Raw genomic sequence first — 24,048 nt, forward strand, 5'->3', positions numbered from 1 at the left:
TCTGGCAGTAGCTGGTGTTTCCTCTCTTAACTGTCACGAAGAACATGGCTGTGGTCTTGTGTCTCTTGTTTTATGTACCGTCCTTTTTCCATTCGGATCTCTTATGGTCTTGGGCCAGCAACTCTGTCCCTCTAGTCTTAATCCAACCTATATCACATCTGGCTACAGCTGTGGCTATAGGTTCCAGTTCCCCCTTACCACACCCACCGTTGTGTACACAGAGCCAGGTTCTGGGCTGGTGCTCCTGAGGGCGAGCCCCCTTCCCAAGTCCCTTCCTCCTTTCTGTAAGGAGGAGTCCAGGTGTATCCGGAGCCTTCTGTGGACAGGCCTGCATGCCCCTTCCCTTCTTCTGCTCCATTTCTCCACGAGTTAGTTGTGTCGAATAAAGCACCCTCCTCACTTTTCCTGCCTCCCTTCCCACATCAGCTGGGCACATTGATCTCCGTGGACCATCATCCCCATCCCAATCCCCATTCCCTTCTCTTAGAATCACCACTCGCCATTGCTGTTTCTCTCTCTCTTTTCGAGGCAGGGTTTCTCTGTGTAGCCCTGGTTGTTCCGAAACTCACTCCGTAGACGAGGCTGGTCTTGAACTTAGAGATCCGCCTGCTTCTGCCTTCCAAGTGCTGGAATTAAAGGCACACAGCACCTCTGCCCTGGCTTGTACGTTTCCTAAAACAACCCCAAACAGTTAATTTAACCAAAGAACAGGGTTAAAATCACAGCCCAGCAGGGAAGGATGAATATTCCCTATCAAAGATGCTTTGGGGACCAGAAACGCTGCACATTTCAGAGTTGTCTGGATCTGGCGATATTTGTGTAAACTTTATTGGCTGAGTGTGCCAAATCTGAAAATTTGGAATCATTCAGAGTTCACGTCTTTGAATCTGACCTATTACCTTACTTATTTAATGTCTGCAGATGGAGATCAGAGGACAACCCGCAGGCATTGGTCTCTCGGACCGTGTAGTCAGTATCTGTTCTCTGATAAGTTAGTGTGTGGAAAGGCAACTTCTGCAAAACACCGTGCTACTGCAGGTCCTACGGACACAGGTGAGGGAGAGCAAACCCTTCTCTAGAACCACGGGCCAGCTTGCTACGTGTGTGAGAGACAGAGGGGGTTGGAGGAGGGTAGCTTCCAACTTTCAGCATCCTCCAGCTTGAACACACCAGGGCAGGCCAGCCTCGGGGGTTTTGCCCTTCTGGATCGCTTTATCTAGAATGCGCCTTCAGCTTGCCTTGTCCCTTGGCCTCCTTCTGGTCTTCTCTCAAATGTCACCTTCACAGTGAAGCCTCTCCTCATCCCGTTTAATGCTGCAACACCTCCATCCCCGCTATCCGTTGTTTTAATTTAACCCTTTTCTCGGCGGCCTTTTTTAGCATTGTCAGTTTATTGCAGCTGCTATCCGACTGTCTGGAACAGGGCCTGGCATGTAACAGGCAGTTTTGGATGGATAAATCCTGTCGAGTGAACAGATGAGTTTCACCAGGTCAGGGTGAATGCCCTTCCCCTCGCTGCTTGTATGCCTAGCGCTGGCATACACAGTAGCTGGCAAGGCACGGATGCTGGGCAAATAACTTATTGACTGAAGGGTGCTTGAAGCACCTGAGAACTAGGTAGCCTGCTCAAGGGCAAGGAAGCAGCCAAGGGTAAGAGCAAGAGCAGGACAGTTCAGCTGCCTCTGCCCATTCGTCCCGTTGGGACTAGTCAGCGCTCCTATTTGGGGGAGACTTTTTGGAAATGCCTGTAGTTCTCCCAAAGCCCGGAGCACCGCCTCTCTAGTAACAAATGTTCACAACGTGCTTTATTTACTCCAGCGCCTCACTGCAAATAGGTCACGACAGCTCTAGTTCTTCGGGGGTAAATCCGGCGCGCAGGTGTCTGCCAGCCCCTCCGAGAAGTAGCGAAGAAGCCGCATCAAGCTCTCCCCGTCATCCTCGGAGAGCGTCTCCAAGGCGCAGGCTGAAAAATCCAGCTTCCTTCCCCGGTCCACCGTGACCCCGTGTCTGGTCAGAGGACTATCCCCCGCCGACCTTTCCTCCTCGAGATCTGGGGATCCTGGGCGGAGGGGAGCCCCCTCGCGCGCCCCCCAATCCCAGCGAGGACCTCGCCGGCTCAGGGGCAGGGTTCTGGCCCCGCGCGCGGGGCGGTGGGGGGGGGCGCGCGACGGCTCCGCGCGGGGATGCGCGCGCTCGCGAGCGCGCTCCTGCCTCGCCTCCCTCGCCCGCCCGCTCCGGTGCTACGTGCTTTCTTTGTCAATGAGGCGCCGCTCCGAGCTGCAGCAGCACTCGCGGCTCGGAGCCGGAGCCCAGCCATCCGGGTGAAGCGGCAGGGACCGAGTCCCCGGCTGCAGGGGCGGCGGCGGGCGGCACGCTGCACCAGCCAGGCCCGCGGGTTCTTCCCGCGTCTCGCAGCCTCGCGCTCCAGGTGCAGCCTCCGGCCCCGGGGAGGGGACCCGGGGCTCCGCCCGTCCCACCCTCGCCGCGCCCGCCGTGGGAACCCCATGCGGCCCCGGTCCCTGCGCGACTGAAGCCGCAGCTCCTGCTGAGCCCGCCTCGGACCCACCGAGGCAGGACGAGCGAGCAGCCCCTCCCGGGCCATGGCCGGAGATGGCCGGTGAGGACCGGTACGCGCACGGCTGGACTCCCCGGCGCCGTGTGGAACGAGCCAGCGGCCTGGATGTGTGAACGTTCCCCATGGCTCCGCAGGAGGAGAAGCCCCAGGGCCCGGGCGGAGCTGGGCCGGCGGCGCGGGAACCCAGGGACCGGCCCCGGGAGCCAGGGCGCCGCGGGGCGCTCGGGATCTCCGCGCGCTGCCGGGGCGTGAGGAGCTCCGGGGCCCGCGGGTCCGAGGAGGCGCTGGCGCTGCGGCCGCTGCTACTGGGACTCGTGCTGCTGCTGGCTGCCCTCCCCGGGAGCTGCCGCGCCGACTCGGGTAAGCCCTCGGCGGCGGCTGTGCGCCCGCGGCCGGGTCTGGAGCGGGTGGTGGTGGTGGTGGGCTCTTTGCAGCCGCGCTGGGTTTCTCTCTGCAACTGTCAGAAATCTGTCTCTTGGGAAGGCATCGTGGGCGGCGAAGAGGCATGGTCTTGTCTTTTTTTTTTTTTTTTTTCTGGACAACTTGCAAGATCTCCTGGTGGTCCCACAAACACGCCAGACATGGCGTGGTTGAAAGGGACCTGTTCGGTGGAGCACGTTAGGAATTTTGGGCTTCCTGTTGCTACTCCTCACTTTGTCTTAACTGCAAGGAATGGCCTGAGAGTTTGAAGCATTTTTTTTTTTTTAATTTGTGCCGAAAAAGCGTTTCCCCCTTCGCTCATGGCAGTTTTTGCTTTTGCTTTTGGGAACGAGGTACTTGAAATGATTGATTGCATCTTGCGAAAGGTTCAGGCATTGATCAAGTGTGTACCTGTTATATGCAAGAGGGCGCTCGGACTTAGAGCCATCCTTCAGAAGCAGGTTTCTCTAATTCCGGGGACAATTCTGTGGCTCTGTTGTAACTATTTGGGCGGAATTATTCTGCCGAAGCGCTTCGAAACTTACACCCGCGCCGTCAGCAGTGGCCCTCGAAGTAAGAATGATTGCTATGGCGCCTGCCTGCGAAGGGCGAGCTTTTGTGTTTGTGGCGGAATTCTGGGCTGTAGATGCATTCCGTTTATCAAGCCCCAAACTCTCACTCTGGGTAATTTGGTTTTTGCAGTGTTGCAGCTTCTAGTGAGGACCAAGAGGGGACCTCACCCCCGCCTCCGCGTGCGCATGTGGTGCCCTTTCCCCACGTCAGACTGAAATTCCCAGTTTTGAAGGAGCTTACAGCAGTTTTAAATAACTGTTCTGGCTGGCCATATCTCTATAAGTGCTCAATTTAAATCCATTTTCTTTTGATTTACACTGACATGAGGGGGTCTGCGTCAAGTGACTCTCAAGGAATTTCTGTTGTGATTGTTTGTAATGGTCCAAAGTTCAGTGGTCGACCTGCTAGGGAATCTGATCCCTTGGTTTTAGGTATGTAGCACAGCGTTAAGAGAGAAGTCAGGAGGTGAGCATAAGAAAGTCCCTTAGTGACCATTGGCTTAGAATCACAGTTTTGGTTTTTTTTTTTTTTTTTTTTGTTGTTGTTGTTGTTGTTAACAAGCCTCCAATTCTTGATAGTTTTGTAAACCGTTGGAGAGCTTTTCACTTTTGGATGTTGTTCATTTGAGTGCAGAGACGAAAACTGTTCAACCATCTGTGACATGTGAAATTTGGCTTTCCTGTATTGAGCCCTTCAGCCCCATGTCGGCCGATTTTCTCTGACAGGGCTTTGAATTTTTGATCTCCCTTCCAGCCTTTGTGTTTGGATCCTTCTCAACCTTGGAGACTTTGCTTAGCTCATCTTTCAGTCAGCCAGAACCTTATCTTGGGGACCTGTCATCTTCATCTTTTGGTCTTCGTCTGGGTCCCCCTCCTTCTTTTTTTTTTTTTTTTTTCAGGGTACTGGTCATGAGCCGTAATCTCTGGGTCGATAGTTAGAATGAAGGGGAATGCCATTAAATAAGTTGTTCTCTGAGGCCCTTTATTTCCCCCTTCTCAATAGCCTTGGTTTCTCTGTGATTTTGGGGTGCCTTTTCTACCGTCACCCCTGATGCTCAGTTTTCCGTGGACAAGGCCACCTGTGGATCCACTGTCTGCCTCTGAGCTCTGCAGTGTCCTTTACCATGGATCCCATTCTCACGACTGGCTTCTTGACGGCAGAGTGAATATTGGGCCTCCAGTTTGACCTTATCCCTGCTTTCATATGTTCTCTGATTTTAGCTTCTTCCCAGTTGAGGAGAGGCCTGGGCCTCATACAGAACATCTCAAGAAGTTTGTGGGGGAAAGTGCCGTCAGGAGGGAGGCAGGAGAAAAGGTGATGCTGGCTGGGGACCTTTGGCTTTCCACCTGCCACCTTGCCCAGCGCTTGCTCTGATGGGCAGCTGCAGTTCTGTGCTGTCCTCTGCAGCATGAGTCTGATGCTGAGGTATCTGAGAGGCTGTTCTGCTTGAAGTCCTGACTGCCCCTGAGCCTGCCATTTGCATCATTGTGCTCTTTGATATTTAACAAGCCTAAATCAGATATCTGCCCTGGTTGGAAAAAAAAAAAAAAAAAAAAAAAAAAAGGACAAGAACAGGTTTGCTTCTAGAAAATGCTGCACCAATTCCTAGCACCTTCGAAGCATGCATGGCCTTTGCGGTGTGTCCAGCCACCAAATTCCGTGCCCCTTTGCCTTAATCGCAGGCCTTCTCCTTCCTGTATAAAGGGAGGTCTGCGGTTGAAGATGCCCTCTCCTAACTCTGGCCCACGGAACCTTTGCTCACAGGCTGTCACTTCTATTCTAGGAAGATGGTGCCCTTCATTCTCTCCTGCCATCTGGGTTCCAAGTGACGATGGTAGAGTGCAAATCTGACACCCAACCTTCCTAACTGCCTCCCTGTTTAGTTTACACTGGTAGACCTTTCATCGGTAGGCTGGGCTCAGGCGCAGTGTTCATCCCCGTGTGGGCCTCTGCTCAATGTGACCTTGGCCTCTGGGGCCCTTGCTTCTCTCTCCAGTGTGAAATGGGGGCAATAAAAGCTCTAATTTTATTGGGTGCGTGCACTGATTAGGTGACTGAGATAATGCGCCAAAGTATAAAACAGTACTTGACATGTAGCTGCTCAGAGGGTGCTGGCTGTTCTTATAAACACGGCAGAAATTGCCTGCCTGCCTGTCTTGCCAGACGGGGTGCCGGGGTAGGGGTATGGACTTGAATATGGAGACACCATTTTGCAGAAGTCTCTCCTGAGGAGGGACTTGAACTTTGATATTGCGTGAGCAGAGCTAATAAAGCCAGACTGCAGTTAATTTTAGGGAGAGTTGGGGGTGGGGCTTTGGAGGGTAGGTAGGTTGTCAGGGTTGATGGTGGCATCCCAGGCCAAGGAAAAGTAAAGGGTTCTTTGTACCCAGAACCCAGGGTGGAGGAGGACCCAGCACGCCGCCTTGCTCTGAGGCTTCCAAGCACCCTTCTCCTGGGGGTGGCTTCTCCAGCCCATGTCCTCATTTTCCATTCAGCTTTGCTTCCCTATTGCTCGCTGCAATACCCAGGATGGAATAGGAACCTAGTGAAAATTCAGCTTTCTTACATTCTCTCCCTTCATTTTGGCTGATTCTGTTACATGTTAGAATATTGCTTCATTTAAGTAACTCACAGTAATTCGTGAGTGGCTGCTTTATGTGAAGAAGGGTTTGGTGATGTCAGCTCTCCAGTTTAGTACATCACGAAAGGGAGATAACTTTACCCTGCATGTCTGTCTTGCCTTTTTCCAACCTCCTTGTCCGTGGAGTCGCATTCCATACATTCTACATTTTGCTATGCATGCATGCATTCATTCATTCGTCTACCCATTCATTCATCCAGTCTTTCAGTCTGTGTTTTGAGTACCTCAATACCCTGGGGTTATAGTAATCCAAAAATGGTCCCATTTTTATGCCATTTGAAAGGGGTCCAGTCTGAAGAGGCCACCTCCTAGCCAGGCAGGACTGACTTCTAGTGGAAGGAGGGGGACACCAAGCCATGCACAAAAGCTTCGATCCCAAATTTACCCTGCCTACAAGATGTGCAAGGATAAAGTTAGAACAGAGATTGAAGGGATGTCCAACTAATACCTGACACAATCTGAGACCCACCCCATGGGAGAGAGCCAACGCCTGGCACTATTCGTGATAATATGCTCTGCCTGCAGACAGGAGCCTAGCATAGCTGTCCTCTGAGAGGCTCCACTCAGCAGAGGATCAGAACAGATGCTGAGACTCACAGCCAGACGTTAGGCGGAGTGCGGGGAGCCTTGTGGAAAAGTGGGGAGAAGGATAAACAGACCTAGAGAGGACAAGAAGTCTACAAGAAGACCAACAGAGTCAACTAACCTGGACCAAGGGGGTGGGAGCTATGGAGACTAAAGCACCAACCAAGGACCATGCATGGATCAGGACTAAGCCTCTACACATATATAGCTGATGGGCAGCTTAGTCTTCATGTGGGTTCCCTAGTAGATGAAGCCGGGGCTATCTCAGACATGGACTCTGTTGCCTGCTTTTCAGTCACCTCTCTGGTGGGCTACCTTGCCCGGCTTCAGTGGAAGAGGATACACTCAGCCCTGATGTGAGTTGATGTGCTGGGGTGGGTTGGTGTGGTGTGGCGTGGCGTGCGTGTGTGTGTGTGTGTGTGTGTGTGTGTATTCCCCTTTTCTGAGGAGTAGAGGAGAGGGGATGGGGAAAGAGGGAGGGTCTGACTGGGAGACAGGGTGGGGAGGAGGGGCTATGGTTGGGTGTAAAGTGGCCCACTGCTTTCCAAAGCTGACTGAGGAGGTGGCTTACTTGAAGATGCTGTTAAAATTTAGGCTGCGATTCAGCTGGTCTGGGACAAGGCCCGAGGATATGTTGATGCTTGCAGCCATCTGAGTAGCAAGTGATAATAAATAAATATGGTTAAGTTCTGTGGAGAAAATAAGTCAGGGTAGGAATTAGTACCTTCATATACCTGTGCTTCTTCATACTGGATGGCAAGGGAAGGGCTGGGGATAAGATGATGAGGGAGTGGAGACCGTGCAGCGGCTGTGTGGGGAAGTTTTCTAGGTGGAGGGAAAGGTACACTCAAAGCTTGAGGTGGCTGAGGAATAGCAGGGAGGCCATGCATCGGCCTCCAGTTCTGCATGAACTGACTGAGCTGAGGAAAGAAGCAAGAAGGGACGCTGAAGAGGGAGCCATGTACAGATAGATCAGGCAGAATGTGCTGGCTGTGACAAGGACGTGGTGTTTTCTTCTGGGTGAGATGGTGAGGCCCCAGGAACAAGCAAGCTTCAGTTCTGAAACAACCACTTTGTGGGAGAAGAGACTGTGGGTTGGGAGGGAGGCCGGAGGTCAGGCTGTGGCCGAAAGTCGGGGTTGGGATGCAGGTGATGTCGACGGTGGAAATGGAAAAGGGCGGGGGCGAGGAGCTGGGAGTGTGAGCACGTCTTAAAGATAGAGCCGGTGCAGTTACGTGATGGAGGCATAGGGGTAGGAGGGGAAGAGAAGGAACAGCACGACCCTCCCAGCTGCCGAGAGACCCGGGTTAGCCTCCGTGATGGGTGAACACCCGGTTTGCAGATGTGGAGGTCCTTGGTTCTGAGAGCGGCCGGGACAGAAGCCTTCAATGGATTAAGATTCTCCAGTGGGCTCCAGAGAGGAAGAGACACTGAGATAGTTGAGATAGCACCTTCCGCCTCCCCCCCTCTTTCTTTGAGACAGGGGCTCTCTGTTATCCTCAGCTCTGGAATTACAGAGTGTGGTGGTGTGCACCACCACAAGGGCCTCACAGAACTCTTTCCTATTAAGTTTGGTAATGGGGGAGTTGGGTTCGTGGGGGGTCAAGATGGGACGATAAGGCCAAGGGTATAGACACAGACCTGTAGTCCAAGTATTGGAGGCTGATGCAGGGAGATTACCAGCTAGCGGCTAACCTGCGCTATGCAGTGAGAGTCTCCATAGACTGAGCACACCACGACCCCCAAACCCATGCAAATAAAAAAATGTGGGTATAGTTACATATAATCAGTTTCTCTTCCTTATTAGCATTAAAGATAATAAAATACTAACTTTGGTGGTTTTCAGCCCCAAATATAAGTGGCTGAAACAAACCCATTTCAAGTTTCAAGTGTGTATACCAGTTACGAGTGCTTTGAAGACGTTTGCAGGCTGGCTCAGGCCTTCTCACTCTCCCCTCCTGCCCCTGATCAGATAAAGGAGATCCTGGGAACAGGGGACTGTGCTTTGACACTGCTGTGGTTCACGAGTTACCATTATGGTACTGTCCATTCCGGCCCCATGTCTCCCCGTACAATCTCCGTAGAAACTCGAAGTGCAGATAAGAGCTGGAGAGGCTCACAGCAACTGACCTAGCCCAAGTCTTACATTACTGGAATATGGCCTGGGAACATGCCAAGTGCGCGCGCGCACGCACACACACACACACACACACACACACACACACACACCCTTTCATTTACATTAACCTTTAAGCCGATGTTGTGCTTCCCTTCTCTCTCTCTCTTTCTCTCTCTTTAAACAAACAACAACTCTACTCTTCTCTAAACAAAAATGAATGGTTGGATGGACCCTAAAACATTTTCGTTGCTTGACAACATATGAGAGACAATTTCTAAGCGCACAGAGGACACATTATTCAAGGTTATGGGATGGCTGCCATGGATGGTGACTCTTCGGGGATCTCAGGACCAAAGGAGCAGTCAGCTGGGGGGGGGGGAGGTGGTGTTGAGTTGCATTGCTAGGTAGTGTTTATCAAACACTTGGGGGCATACCAGGAGATCAAACGAGCCTGGCCCTTGCCCTTTAGGGTGGGTGGAGTGCTACGTCAGTGAAATACCCTCCTGTCCAGGGAGGCCACTGCTCAGCCAGCCTGTGAGGGACTGGGGCTGCAAGGGCCATCCTTCTGACTCTTCAATATCCTTGTTTGCAAAGGTCGCCAACTAATTCAGACTTTTGAAAGGCTGTTCTGTGTTAAGAGGGCACGCCGGGGAGCCACAGGGTTTTGTTTTTCAGACAAGGCCGCTTAGGGTGGCCTCAGACTTGCTGTGTAGCCCAAGATGGCTTTAAACTCTTGATACTCTGACCTGGACCCCCCCTGAGTGCTGGGATTACATCTCCAAAACTTTTCTACTTCTCCTCTTCCTTCTCCTCCAATCAAGTTAATGAAGATATACTTTATGTCTGGCAATGTGACCTCTTTTAGATGCACTGTGTGACACGTTTTGACAGAAGTATACATTGGATCCTGCACCACAATCCAGATACCGAACATTTCTACTATCCCCCAAAGTTTCCTCCCGTGCCCCAAAGGTAGAACACCAGTCTCTGCTTCGTACCCATAAGTTGGTTTTCCTACATGGTCACGTGGATGGAATCACTAACATGCCATTACCTGTATTCTAACTAGTTTTTTACCTTTTTTTTTTTTTTTTTTTTTTAAATGGCAGAGTAGTCTTCTACTACACCACAATTTGCTTAGCCATGTTGATGGACATTTGGGTTGTTTCCAGTTTTTGACCAAGGAGGCTTTGTTTGGACAGTTTCTTCCCCTTGGGGAAATAAGGGTAGAATCCTGAGTCCAATGTTACGTCTGTGTTTAATCTTACAAAAAGTCTTTTCCAAAGTGGCTGCACAGTTTTGCATTCCAGCAGCAACTCACAAGAGCTGTCCCTTGTCATCCCCACTAGTACTCTGGACCCCTTAATTTAAATTCCAACTTCTCTAATAGTTGGTCAGTGCTTTCTCCTTTTGGCTTAGTTTATACTTCTGTAATTACTAATAATGCGATCATAGCATTTCTTTTCATGTTCTCCCTTTCCTGTTTGTATTTCATCAGAAAGGTCTGTTATAATCTTTTGTAAATTAGAACAATTGGTTTGTTTGTTTTCTTATTGTTTGAATTTCCCTAGACAGGCCTTTATTAGATATGTGCTTCACAAATATGTTTTTCCTAGTTTGTGGATTTTCATTTATATCTTATTTTTCAAGGAACAAATGTTTTAAATTTGATTAGCTTTATCAACTTTTAAATTTAAGGACTGTGCCTGTGACTGGGTGTGTGTGTTCTAGGATAAAAATCTCTGCCAACCCAAGGTCACACTTCTGGCAGTTTCATGTTTTTTTTTATTTTTACTTTTAGAGTTGTGATCCATTCTTGTTAATGTTTGTGTACTGTATAATATAATAAGAGTCAAGGTTAAATTTTACGTATGGATGTTTAATTGCTCCAGAACCATGCTTTGAAAAGACTTCGACTGTTCCATTGACTTATCTTGGCATTACACGTGTGAAGTTTTTATCTGGACTCTAGGTTTTGTTCTACTTGTCTGGACGTCTCTCCTGAGGCCAACCTAACCCTATCTTGATTTCTCTAGCTCACGGCTTCTTGGTTCTGGTACCATTTATAATTCATTGTTGCAGGGTTCTGTGCTGAGCATTGTATGGCTCTTTTTCTTGTCTGTGCGTAGTAGATGCTCCTTCCTCCACTGTGACAATAATATCTTCATACGTTTATAAGTGCCTACAGGGGAGTGGAATCATCCTCTGCTGAATTCCACTGCCTGAGCTTTATAGTAAGTCTTGGGGTCAGATAGTGAGAGCACTGTCTGTCTATCTGATTTCGCGACAAGGTCTCATTCTGTAGCTTAGGCTGGGCAGGAACTCACTACACAGACTTGGATGGCCTCAAACAGTGATTTCTTATGCTTTAGGCTTTGGGGTGCTGGGGTTGCTTATGTGGGCTTACCTGGCACCTGTATCTCTGTCTATTTAGATTTTTCTCCCATCTGTGTTTTATTGTATGTGTGTCTGTATTTGTGTATTTCATTTTTTTCAAGGCTTTGATAAACAGTACTTAAATATTTTGTTGACATATAGATATACGATTCAAAGATATTAACTTTCTTTGTCTGGAGAGATGGCTCAGTGGTTTAAAGCACTGGCTGCTCTTGCTGAGGACCAGGTCTAGTTCCCAGCGCTCACAGGGAGGCTCAGAACCATCTGTAACTCAGGTTCCAGGGTATCTGACACTCTCTTCTGGCCTCTTTGGGCACGGCACACACATGGTGTACGGACCTATGAGCAGGCAAAACTCCCACATACACACAAACAAATAAACACACTGTATTATATAATTCTTTTAAATTCACTTTGGTTTTAATAGCATTTTGTAAAACTTTGAGGGTTTTTCTAAATGGAAAACCACTCTATCTGTGATTAAAGGCAATTTTATTTATTTTAAATTTGTATGTTTTGAATTTTTATCTTGCCTGATTACAGAGACTAGAACTTCCAGCCCATTATTCAATAGGACCTGGGATTATGGACATCCTCATGTTGACCCCATCTGAAGGACCACATTCAGTCTGTCACTGTGATGTAGGGTGCTGGGTATAGGTTTTTGTTTTGTTTTGTTTTGTTTTTTTGTCTTACAGAAACCCTTTATCTGGATGAAGAAATTCCCTTCTTAGCCTAGTTTGCTGTGACTTTTTATCATGGGTAGTTGTGGGATTTTGCTCCATGCTTTCTTTGACCATATTAACATTATCACAAAACTTTTATTGATTAGCCTGTAACAAGGCAACATGGCTGAGCTTACAGCGTTGGGAGATAAACTTTGCCTCTTGGGATAAACTTCAGCTTAGTCACAATGTGAGTTCCTTCTGGGTCTGGTTTTCACATCTGTGTGTGTGTGTGTGTGTGTGTCTTTGTGATTATTTTATTTTATGTGCGCCCTAATGTATGCATGTGTGAAGTGCTCTGGGAGTCAGAAAAGCCATGGAGTGAGACATAGTTGTGAGCACCCTGTGTGTGCTGGGACTTCTGCAAGAGAAGTGAGGGGTTAACCACTGAGCCGTCTCGCCACACCCTCCTAGCAGTTATAAAAGGAAATGCTAGGCTGCTGGAAGATAATAGTGTAATTTTTTTTCTCTTTGAGACAGAGTTATATTCTGTAGTTCAAGTTGTTCTCAAAGTCACCATGTAGCCTAGGCTGTCTTGAACTTACAGCAGTACTTTCTAGGCTCTGGACTACTAGAACGGCAGGTGTAAGCTACCACATCCACCTGTCTTTTATTCAAGGAAAACTTTGGCGTGGTTTTAGTGGGAAGGTAATGCTGCTTTCTAAGATGGAGAAGCATTTCCTCCCCCTTTGTATTATGGGAAAGTCTGTATAATATTGATATTATTTCTCTCTCAAGATCTACAGTCTTAGTCAGGCATGATGACACACCTTTATGCTAGCACTTGGGAGGCAGAGGCAGGCTGATCTCTGTTAGACACCAGCTTGCTCTACATAGAGAGTTCAAGGCCAGCCAGAGCTACATAGTGAGAACTTAATTAAAAACAAAAACAAAAACACAAAAGCAAAACCAAATAATAACAACAACTACAACAAAAAGGCAACACAACTCCCTCCCCTTTTCCTCCCAAAAAAACCAACAAAATATCTGTGGCCTTTTAAAGCTGAAATCGAATATCACTCAAGACTTATTTGAGGTAAGAAGTATTGGGTGCCTCTAGCACCTGCCCTCCTCCTCAGGCCTGCCAGCGGACACTGTAGAGGATCGGGGTCCAGGAAAAACAACTGGAGTACAGGGATGTTGACCTGGCTGAGTACTGGAGGCTGAGGCCACCCGCACTGCTCTTAGAGCTTTACTTACCAGCTGGCTTCGCTTTCAGGATCCTTTTTTTTTTTTTTTTCTCTGTGCATAAAGCCTTTACATCTACCTTTTCCCAAAGCCCCCCTGATGTATGTTGACAAACACCGAGCCCAGTCATGGGGATCCCAGTCAAGGTTTCTCCATCTCAAACGGGAAGAACGCCCCCATATTTCTCTGTCTTGGTTTCATCCTGAAGCCCAGGTAAACTTTGGCTTATCCTTCTCATCACTGTTATTATGATGATTGTTATTAGTTAGAGTTGGGGCTGGAGAGATGGTTCAGCAGGGAAGAGCACTTTCGGCTCTTGTAGACAACTATAGCTCAGTTTCCGGTACCCAATGTAGGGCAGTGTTCAGCTTCCTTTAACTCCAGTTCCAGGGGATCTGACGCCCTCTTCTGGATTCTGTGGGTATCTACACCCATATACACATACCCATACACAGGGACATAATTCGAAGCAAACTAAATCCTTAAAAGCTATAATAGTGACATTTGCTTTTTTAAGTTCACGTCAGTCTCAAGGTTGTGCAGTAAAATGTGCCTCCCACGTGCTGGATTAAAGGCCTGTGCCACCACCTCAGGCATTGTGTTTAAACCAACTAAGCAGACGTGAACGGAGCCGAGTAACTGCTGCTGGCAAAGGCCAAGGTCACTGCAGCACCTGCCTCCAGTCCACTCAGGCGAGGCTTTGACTAATGTGTCCAAAGCTCGAGGGGGATTTGCTTTCGATTTTGATTTATATATGTTCAATCTATCCTTGGCTGGAGAAACAAACAAACATACGGCTTCTAACGTTAGAAACACAAAATGGCTTTGGTGTTTAAGCGTCCCAGTAAGTAGGAAGGCATATCTAACCTTACTCTGCAGACATGTGAGCGTCCCAGAGCTTCCCCTCCTCCATCCTTGGAGTGAATGCGGCCGCTCTGTCACTTGTCTTCATATTTACCAAATGTCAGCAGCAAACTCAGCAAGACCGAAGGAAAATGGGAAGTCTGAGAAGAAAATGTGTTGAAATGAATAGTTCAGCTTAGAAGCCCATGTCAAAAAGAGCTGAGCAAAAAATCTTGACACCTACACACTTCATTATCAAATAGGGTCTTTGTTTTGAAAAGAATAGGAAGATCGGGATTAAGAGAGCTATTCTGACTATAATTAAATGGATAAAACTTATTAAAAATCAGGACCAGGGAGCCTGTCTGGAGTGGTTTCCTGATATTGACTTATTGTGGTGAGATTAACAAGCACCAAATCTTCAATGGCATGGGGAATATTTCTTGCCTCTGGTCCAGCAATACCAGTATCCCAGGTGTTTTTATTCTTTCTTTTTAATTTTGAATTTAATTTTGTGCGCGCGTGCGCGCGCGCACACACACGCACACACACACACACACACACACGCATGTGCGCGCACACACCCACAAGATACCTATGGAGGTCAGAAGAGGGTCTGGAGATAGAGTTACAAGCTGTTGTAAGGTACCTGACACAGGGCTGAGGACTGAACCCAGGTCCTCTGTAAGAGCAACGAGCTCTGAACCACTGAGCCAGCTCTCTAGCCTTTCAGTTGCTCAAGTTTTAAGCATCTTTTCTATTTGAATCTCATACTGTACTAAGAACATCCAGAAGATCCTCTGCTAAAGGTTGTAGGATGGTCCGGGATCCTCCTCTCCCCTTTCTCTGACTCAGGAACAGACTCTCTCCCTAGCTCTACGAAGTGGCTCATGTGTGAGCCTCCGGGCCTCAAGGCAGCCTCCTGGGACATACTCAGAACAGGACTGAGTTGTGAATGGGCTAGGTGTACTCTAAATAACTGATAGATCAGCTGACATACCTGTGAGGGTTTAGGCCATACGGTTCTCACAACCCTGTAAAGCAAGTTCTGTTATTAATCCTCTGGTTTCAGGTGAAGAGATCAAGGCACAGAAGGACCGCGTCATAATGACTCCTCCGGTTTCACACAGCCAAGTGTCAGGGGCAAGATTCGAACCCAGGGAGTTCATTCCATTCCCTCGCTGTTGTATTGTGCAGCATCCTGCAAAGTTAAGAGGCTGAGGGAACTAGCTTTTGATCTTATGGACTTAGCCCATCTTTCTATAGCTGGCTCCCCTTGCCCCTGCAAACTGGCTCTGCCTGAATACCCACACAGCTTCTTGGTTCTGCTGAAGGCAACCTGTGCCCAGGACTTCACCTGCCAGGGGTGCTCTCTGTAGCAAGAATTAACAGGATTGTTCTTTCGAGTACCTGCCTAGCCTCTGTCCTGGCTCCACCTTTCTGAGAGGGAGAATCCGGGGCTGCAGCCTGGCCCGTGGAATTAGGGGTATATACTCTTCTTATGATAAGCAGAGGCAGGAGGCACAAAAGCAGCCTCTTAGCCTGACCCCTCTGTCAGCCAGGACTCAATGGAAAATAAGGTGGTCTATGTATGGAAAATAGCCTGGTCTATGTATCGAATTCCAGGCCAGGCAGGGTTTCATAGTGAGACTCTTTTAAGCAGCAGCAGCGGCAGCAGCAACATCAACATCATCACAAAACAAAACCCCCAAGAACAGGCATTGCCGAGCTGGCTTTATAAAAAAAAACAAAAAAAAAAAAAAAAAACAAAAACAAAACAAAACAAAAAAAAACAATGATGGTGAGCAGCTGGGTTCACAGCCTTGGCTAGTTTCTTGGTGTAATGCTCTTATTGTTGTGGATTTCAGGCCGCTGATGCCGCAGTGAATTGGGAAGTGAGGTGTCCCATTGGCTCTGCAGTGATGTAATTGGTCCCCACCGAACATTTCTGTCCACAAATGGGCGACACGTACCCATCTTATACAGGTAGTTCGTGAAGTCTCCAAGGAGTTCGGCGCCTCGGATGAATAGGCCGGTCATATAGGCAGGCTTATAATCATGTCAGAGGGAATGAGGTCTCCAGGTAGAAAGCATGCGTGCAGTCTAAAATAGCTTGAAGTCTGTCATCTAAAGTGTGCGATCTCATAGGCACACGGAGACACACTTTGAGAAAACCGCATCTATACTGATTGTCATATCTCATTTGGGGCATATATTTAACCGTTTCACGGATTTTCTCACGCCGGACCCCAGGTTTTCAAATGAGCATTGGCTTTGTCTTATGGCAGGAAAGGTAACTTCCCCTTGAGTCTGGAGGTCATCACCTTCTCCTTTTGGGGTGTTGCCGCCGACAGGCAGGCTCCTTTTTTCTACCTTTTAGATCAGAGATGGGAAAGCATGTAGTGGCTCATTAGATAACCCTCAGCTGAGCACATGCGATCGGCCTCAATTGGAGGCTTTTATTTATGATCCTGAGGCCATCCCTCTTTTCGTGTAATTATGTTAAAAGCCCAGATAGCCTCGTGACTACCCTCTCCAGAAGCGTGTCACCCACCGTCACAGATCTTGGAACTCCTTTCTCTTGTGCATGTGGGAGTCTGACAGGGAGCCCTGGCTTCCACGTGCTATGTGCAATTCTTCCCAGATTCCCCATCCATCATCCTTATAGGACTACATTGCTCCTCCTGGCCAGCCCCTGAGAGTGCTGGCCGCCGAGAGGAGGGAAGGAGGTGTCAGCGGTATGCATGTGCCACCTTCTTCACACATGCAACTCCAGGCGTCCTACTGCTGGAAGGTCATTATCTTAACCTATAAAAATAGCGTAATTAATTTATCCTGTTAATTTCCCCCGGGGATACAGCAAGAGGAAAAATATCACAAGATTCTTCTTTTTATGATTGATTGAAGATGTGTCCTAGTTTGTGGACTTGTTGACTTCGGGACAGGAGGCCCAACACTTGTGAAACAGCTGCTGCTGTGTTACACGCTGGATCAAGAGTTTCATCCCTTTCAATCCCCACAACACCACAATACCATTCGATGGCTCTTCTTCACTGTGTTTGGAAGAAGCTGGAGTTGGGAAGACATTGAAGATCCTGGCTAGCCTAAGGACTGGAACTTGAAAGCAGATCCGTCTAGGGTATAAATATAGTTCCGCCTACACCGCACCATCCCACTCGACATTGTATTGAACTTTTAAACATAAAAAAAGAGTTGAAGGAACTCTACAACGAACCCCTACGCTTACGGTATTGACCCTTTAAAATCACCCCGTTGTATCTGGAGTTCTAGGGATCAAATAGGTAAGAGCTTCATTACTCCAGCCACATGCCTCTCTCTGTATCCATGTCATATCTCTGTCTCTCTGTCTTTATGAGCACATGGTCTCAACTAGCCCAGGATGGGCACCTTGAGCTTCTGCTTTTCCTGCTCCACCTTCTGAGTGCTGGGAGGGCAGATGTGCTTAATTGTGCCCATTTTATTCGGGCACTTTAACCCAGAGCTTTGCACACCGGGCAAGCGCTCTACCACCTAGCTACACACACACCCTCTCATGTTATTTTTTTATATATTCACAGTAAGTTTCAAACATTGTGTATTTCACCGCTAAACATTTCATCCTACACACTATTGCTGGGGTTTCATGTTTGTGTGCACACACTCTATCTTTCTGTCTCTGTCTGTCTGTCTGTCTCTGTGATTTTTTTAAAAAGGAGCTTCACTATGTACACAAGGCTGGCTCTAATTCCCGATCCTCTCGCTTAAGCCTCCTGAGGGGCCGAGACTATAGATGTGTGCCACCACCCAGAGCTCCTCATGCAATTTTAAATGACGAAGCTTGTTTCCATGGTGACTTTCCTCACATGTGCTAACCCCGAAGCACTGTTTAAGGAGCCCCAGGCATGGGAAGACACTGGCCTCCTTGTCCCAGCACTCACTTTGGATGACATCTACTCATGATACCAATCAACTACTCAGAGCCGTAATTGCCAGAGATGTGTACTCTGCCGGGAAGGCCCAGGGCGCAGGGGGAGGCTGGAAGAGGGGACTGGCCCACGAGGTGAGGAGGGTGGCCAAGGATGGCTATCTTGAGGAAGTGACATTTGAACTAACATTGGGAGGGTGACCAATAGATAAGCAGCCAGGCGCCTGACCAAAGGGAGAAAGGGGCACTGTTCCCAGGAGTGGGAGGAAGCACATTTTGTTCCTAAAACAGAGGGAAAGCTCATGAGTTCAAACTAGCCTCATCCTCCAGCTAGTGGGCTTATAAAACACGAATATACTCAGTCTTTTTCGTATCTCTTCTCTTGCCCAGTTTATTAGATGAATTTTTTTGCTGAGCAGGCCAGGTCCTTTATGAATGAACAGCCTCCAGCTCAAACTTCTCACTCTAGCTAGACTTGCTGCAAACCCCCAGCCTGCCCCCTAACACATTCTGTCTGCCCAAGAGACCCTTCCCGGCCCCATTGGCCTGATTAGCATTTGCACTTCCTCAAGACCCAAGAACAGCAGCCTTCCTTGGCACTTGCTCTGCCCCACGAGGCAATGGACGCCGTGTGGTTTGCTAACCATCTGTGCCACCCTCTATGGCCACTGATCTGTCTCCTCAAACGGATTGAACTCCTCCAAGCAGTAGTTTTCAAAAGTTAGTTCTCTAAGTACACGGGGGGGGGGGGGCGGCTAGCGGTCCTGCCACAACTGTAAACATCTGCATAAACTGCCATCATTAGAACTGAGGACGCACACTGTCGCCACCATGGCCATTAGGTATGAAGAGCCAAGGGACTGAGACATCTCACTCAGAGAAGGAAGGAGGAGGAAACGGCCAGGTCCGTCCGGCACTAAGGAAAACCAAGACACTTGGCCTTCTGAGCACCTCTCAGGAAGCCGTGCTACCACAGTCATTTGCAGGTGGGGGAACTGTGGCGTCAGCTCAAGTCCCAGGGTGTGAAAGCGAGCAGACAACAGAACACATGAGAACCACAGTCAAGGCTGAGGCTTGCTTGACTCACCTTAGCACAAGGTCGTGCACATATGGAACATACACCGGATAATGGGAGTGTGTGTGAAGGAAGAAAGTGAATTTCCTGGTTTGTTCTCACCATATAAAAACCTGTTCTATCTTTCCTATGATTAGTCTGTCAACAATATATATCTGTGTGTGGGGCTCCCTTCCAAGCAATGATTTCCGTCTGCGGTTTTACCAGAGGGGGTGATCCCAAGGCTGCTGGACTTGTCCGCGTCTAGCGGATGGAAGGGAGAAGAAATGGGGGGGAGGAGGGCAGAAGATGAGAAAGGGAGATTATACCATCTACTCCCATTCTACATACATCAGGCCTTTGCCACTTCGCCGGACCCGTAAAGCTTGAGGATGTAATCTGAGCGTTCTCCCAGAAAGAATGGGGGGCAATTTGGTGATCTGCCAGCTGGCTTTAGACACAATCATTTTCTTCCTCTGCTTGGCACCCTTACATATCTGAGGTTGTGGTCCCTGGTCTTGGAGTTATAGAACCTGAGGTTCAAATCACTCTAATGTCAGGTTCTGAGTCCAGACAGGGACTTGATCAGTTTACTGCTTAACACATAGTGCCCACAGCAGTGTCTGGCACACAGTAGGTGTTCAATAGGTCTATTGCATAAATGACCTTCTACTCTCAGACAATAATTACAGCTCATATTTGCTTGGTGCTTAAGTCTGTAGGAGGTTGGGTCCTGTCTTACCACGTGGCGCTGTGATTTGAACAGTGGTAGAATTGAAGATTTAAAAGAAGGTGAATGTGAAAATCGTTTCCATCTCTTCCTCATTCTCACATTCAGAATTTTCCTGGTACTCCAGTCCAGGGATAAATTGGTGAGAAAATGTAACACATTTTCTTCTTGGCTGAGTGTTAGCGTGGGGAAAACAACAAACAAAGAAACCTGTATTCAATCTTTTGTAGTTTTGGTAGACACGTGGTTGCTCTTTCAAGGTAAAGTTCTTCTTCCTGTACATAGCAACTTTTGATTTCAGTGAACCCAGTCATACTTCAGCTGGATTATGATTGGCTGTGTTCACATCGTCAGGAAAGTCACTGTTACTTCTCAAAGTCACCTTGAGGTCTTTTAACAGTGTGTGACACACAGGGCAGGAGGCCTGAAGTCCGACCATTTCCTAGAGTTTGAATTGTTGCTTGCAGTACACTTAGAAGCTGTGTTCTGTTGCTACTGTGGTTCTGACTTATTTTAGGGGCCGATCTGAGACAAAGCAGAAGGAACTGGCTGTGCTGTTCTCCTTCCTCATAGGAATACAAGCAACCCTCCCTCCCCTCGCGCGTCTTGTTATCCATGCTCCTGTGTCTTTGCCTGCTACTGTACAGGGTCAAACAGTTTGAAGGCCTGACCCAGAGCTGTTTAAGGTGATGACATTCATGTCTGGCGACAGGAAGTGCGAATCTCTTGGCAGGAAGGGCATCTTGTGTGACCAGAGCCTCACGTCCTCCCTGTTGTCTTCTTGCTTTTACACTCACTTTAATCCCTTTTGCCAGGAAGTATCTGAGAAGCTAGAACAGTAAGAGAGAAGCATACTCACATAATCAAAGGCAATAGATAATTACCATCTCATAGGAGGCCTGTGAGAGGGGAAGTTAACGTGGGCTCTTCAGGTAATATTTCTGATGGGGCTGGGCAATCTGAAGGAGGACTGTGACTGGGAGTGAAATGGAGACGCCAGGCTTGAGTAGAATGTTCTAGCTGCATTAACTCTACAAAGACTAAAGCAGGTCAACTGGAGTGAATGAGGGAGGGGCCCACGGCAAACTTACTCACTCCCTTCTTTCTTCAGCTTTCTTCCCACATCCTTATTTGGAACACTGTACTTTTTTTTTTTCTTTTAAAAGCTTCTGATAGGGGCTGGGGAGATGGCTCCTTGTTGCGTTTTTAGAGAATCCAAGGTTCAATTCCCAGCACTGACAAGGTAGCTCACAACAGTCTGTAACTCAAGCTCCAGGGGATCCAGTGCCTTCTTCTGGATGTCAAGGGCACCAGGAATGGATGCAGAATGCACAGATACATGCAAGCAGCGCACTCAGACACATAAAATAAACAAACAAATAAAAATTAAACAAATAACAGTTTCCAATAATGAATTAATGGTGTCCCTATGCAAATTTCTTCATCTTTCAAAAGTGAGACAGATATTCCATTTTTGAAATAACACGATAAACTGAATTAAAACAACGAATAATTAATTTTCTCCTTCCACCTTTATCTGAATCCTGGAAGCTAACCTTCAGTCCTCAGTTTTGTTCAGCGAATGTGTTTTACCCATTTAACCATCTTGATGGCCCAAGACAACCTTTTAGCCATAATAAAGTTTTGAGGGAAGAGCATGACGCCTCATGCCTATGATCCCAGCACTTGGGAGTTTAGCACTCTCCTTAGCTGTACAGAGTCTGAAAGAAAAAAAAAATTAAGCATAAAAGGAGAAAAGTCACTCACGGATTGTTTGAATTACTGTCTCAACCATACAGAGTTCTTTTGGTTTGAGTAATAAAATTTCCAAATTGGAGGTTGGCTAATTAGTAGTAGCATCAGGGGATGGGGGCGGGGTGGGTAGCTGTGGTAGGACACATTCTGAGTGTGAATGGAAATCTGGGCCTGATCCTAACACAGGGAGAAAAAGCAGACGGACACACCAGACCCGCATTCTCCGTGCTCCAGCATTAAAGGTCCATACTGCTGCTTGTCCGTGGGCAGGCTTAGACCTAGACGTTCAGACATGTTTATGACAATCTCTGTCGACATGCTGGGGGCATCTGGGAGCAGTGGGCTTAGGGCAGTTTGGCTGAACTGACGTGGTGACTGGCAGATGGCATGAGCCATCAAGGAACAAAGTGGCTGGTGATGGATTGGAAGGCTATAAAAGAAAAACAAACCCCAATGATCCAAGTTCCCATCCTTCCTCATGTGTGAGCTCCATGGGGTTTGTTGCTTTTGTGAACACTCTCCATTCGTAGCCTAATTGGAAGGAGAAGCCAGACAGTAATTCCAACACCCTAACCTGTCACCTCCAGGACCTGTGTTCTTCCTTTCGTGCTGAATCTTTAATGTTGTTGTTCCTGTTGTGTGTATGACATTTGTGGGCCAAGTCCATCACGGCTTCTGAATCTTTATAGCTCCCTAGTTAAAACATTATCAGTAATTTTTGAGTTTTTTATGCAATCTTTGTTAAAGATTAGTAACCACAAAGTAGATTCATACATGTATGGAGATGGCACACTTTTTTTTGGCATTTATGTGTGTGATAAGCCAATAACTAATAAAAGAAAAGATTTAGTGATCAGTTTTGTTTCCTACTTGTATTTTCTCTCAGAAATTTTTAGCTCACACATCTCCAACTAGTGTTTGTAATGCCCTAAGATTTTTGTCCTGGGGAGAAGGAAAGGGAAACTGTTTTCCTAAGTTTTACAGGTTTGTTCTCAAGCCATCTAAGAACTGTTAGAAAACACTCAAACATCTTTACCTTTTCCGGATTCTGTTCTCATTAACCTCTAGGGTTGCGCTCCGTGAGTTTTTAATTTTTTTTGTTGGTTTTCACTGCTCAGGTAAGGTAAAATTCTTACATGCCATCAGGCTCACCTGGTGGCCGAGAGCCTGGGAGGTGAGCGGGCCATCTGGTGAAATTATAAACAGGCATCTCCCATGGTGGACTGCTGTCCAGAGGGCCTGGGTTCCGAATCCCCCTGCCTTTACCCGCCGCCCACCGGCCATCTGTTCCCTGCGCCTTCCAGGCCTTGTTTTGGCTTTGTATTCTGCCTGATGAGATCTCTTCTGAGTCACCTGAGCCCACCTTGGTCTTTTAAGAAAAAATCTCTCTCCACACCTTGGAAAGGGCTCTGGGGTGTACTTGGGGTTGTGAATCGGAATGGCAGAGCTGAAGGAGGAAGGGGGATGTGGTCATGCTTGGGTGACATTTCTATGCCATGGCTCATCTACCAGCAGGCTCAGCCTTGTGGCCAACAGCAATGGAAAGCTAGGCATCATGGGAAAGAGTTCTATCCACACGTGTTAAAGGAAAACAAACTTCCGGTTTCTCTCCAGTTAAGAATTTGTCTTTTTTAGCAGAAACACAGTTTTGAGGACAGTCTTGTTAACCTTTTGGATATGGCTTACCTTTAAAGGGTCAAGGGTGTAGAAATCAGCCAGTCAAATATTTACATGATGCGGTCAGTAAGACTGGTGCTAGGTGAAATTTCCAAATAGTGCCTTTAAGGAACATACACAAAGACATGATTGCAGAAACTAGTCTATTGAATGTGGAAGGCAAGTCACTTAGGCATAAAATAAGTGGTTCAGAGACTGAGCATTAATGAACTTCATCTCTTTTTGGTGTGTGTGTGTGTGTGTGTGTGTGTGTGTGTGTGTGTGTGTATTTTGAGACAGGCTCTCACTATAAATGCCTTGGCTGGCCTGTAACTCTCTGTGTAGACCGGGCTGGCTTCTAACTCACAGAGATCCTCTTGTCTTTGCCTCTTGACTTCTGGGCTTAAAGGCATGTGCCACCATGCCTGGCCATTTGATCTTTCCTTATTCCTTGTAGAAAGGATTGTCAGTCAGCATCCTTTTCACTCTGCATTACGGTGGGAATGGACCGCTTGAGTTCCTTACGCTAAGAACACGATTGAAGGAGCAGCAGATACAGTGTCTATGGTCTTGGACTCAGGGGCCTCGGATCATGGCTGGGGTCTCCCAGAACTTCTGAGCTGCTGATTTTATCAGAGCAGGTGTTAGAGGACCATTTATCGGCAGCCGCATCTCTGAGAGAGAAGTGTCATTTTCCCTCAGAAGTATTTTCTCTCTCACACAACGCACAGTGGAAATTGAGGAATGAAACGCGTATGAGGGCATTCCTACTCAAATCGCTTTGGAACTGGAGACTATCTCTACCCAAGAGCTCTGTGAAATCTAAGTTGAAATCAAATGAACAGTTTCTGCCAAACGCTTG

The 24,048-nt window shown here is 47.8% G+C and overlaps 1 protein-coding gene across 4 annotated transcripts in view; it reads left to right on the plus strand.

The window, feature by feature from the left end:
- The first annotated feature begins 2,649 nt into the window (after positions 1–2,649).
- Kiaa1549l (KIAA1549 like) overlaps positions 2,650–24,048 on the plus strand; it is a 242,520-nt gene continuing 221,121 nt past the window's right edge. For all 4 annotated transcript variants that reach the window (XM_055599549.1, XM_055599552.1, XM_055599556.1 and 1 more), the window contains exon 1: positions 2,650–2,935. In XM_055599549.1, coding sequence (XP_055455524.1) covers positions 2,698–2,935 — 238 coding nt within the window. In that variant the 5' untranslated portion in view covers positions 2,650–2,697. The remainder of the gene's footprint in view (positions 2,936–24,048) is intronic.

Source organism: Psammomys obesus, unplaced genomic scaffold (assembly GCF_907164565.1).
Source record: "Psammomys obesus unplaced genomic scaffold, mPsaObe1.curated_primary_1811, whole genome shotgun sequence".
Classification (NCBI taxonomy): Eukaryota; Metazoa; Chordata; class Mammalia; order Rodentia; family Muridae; genus Psammomys; species Psammomys obesus.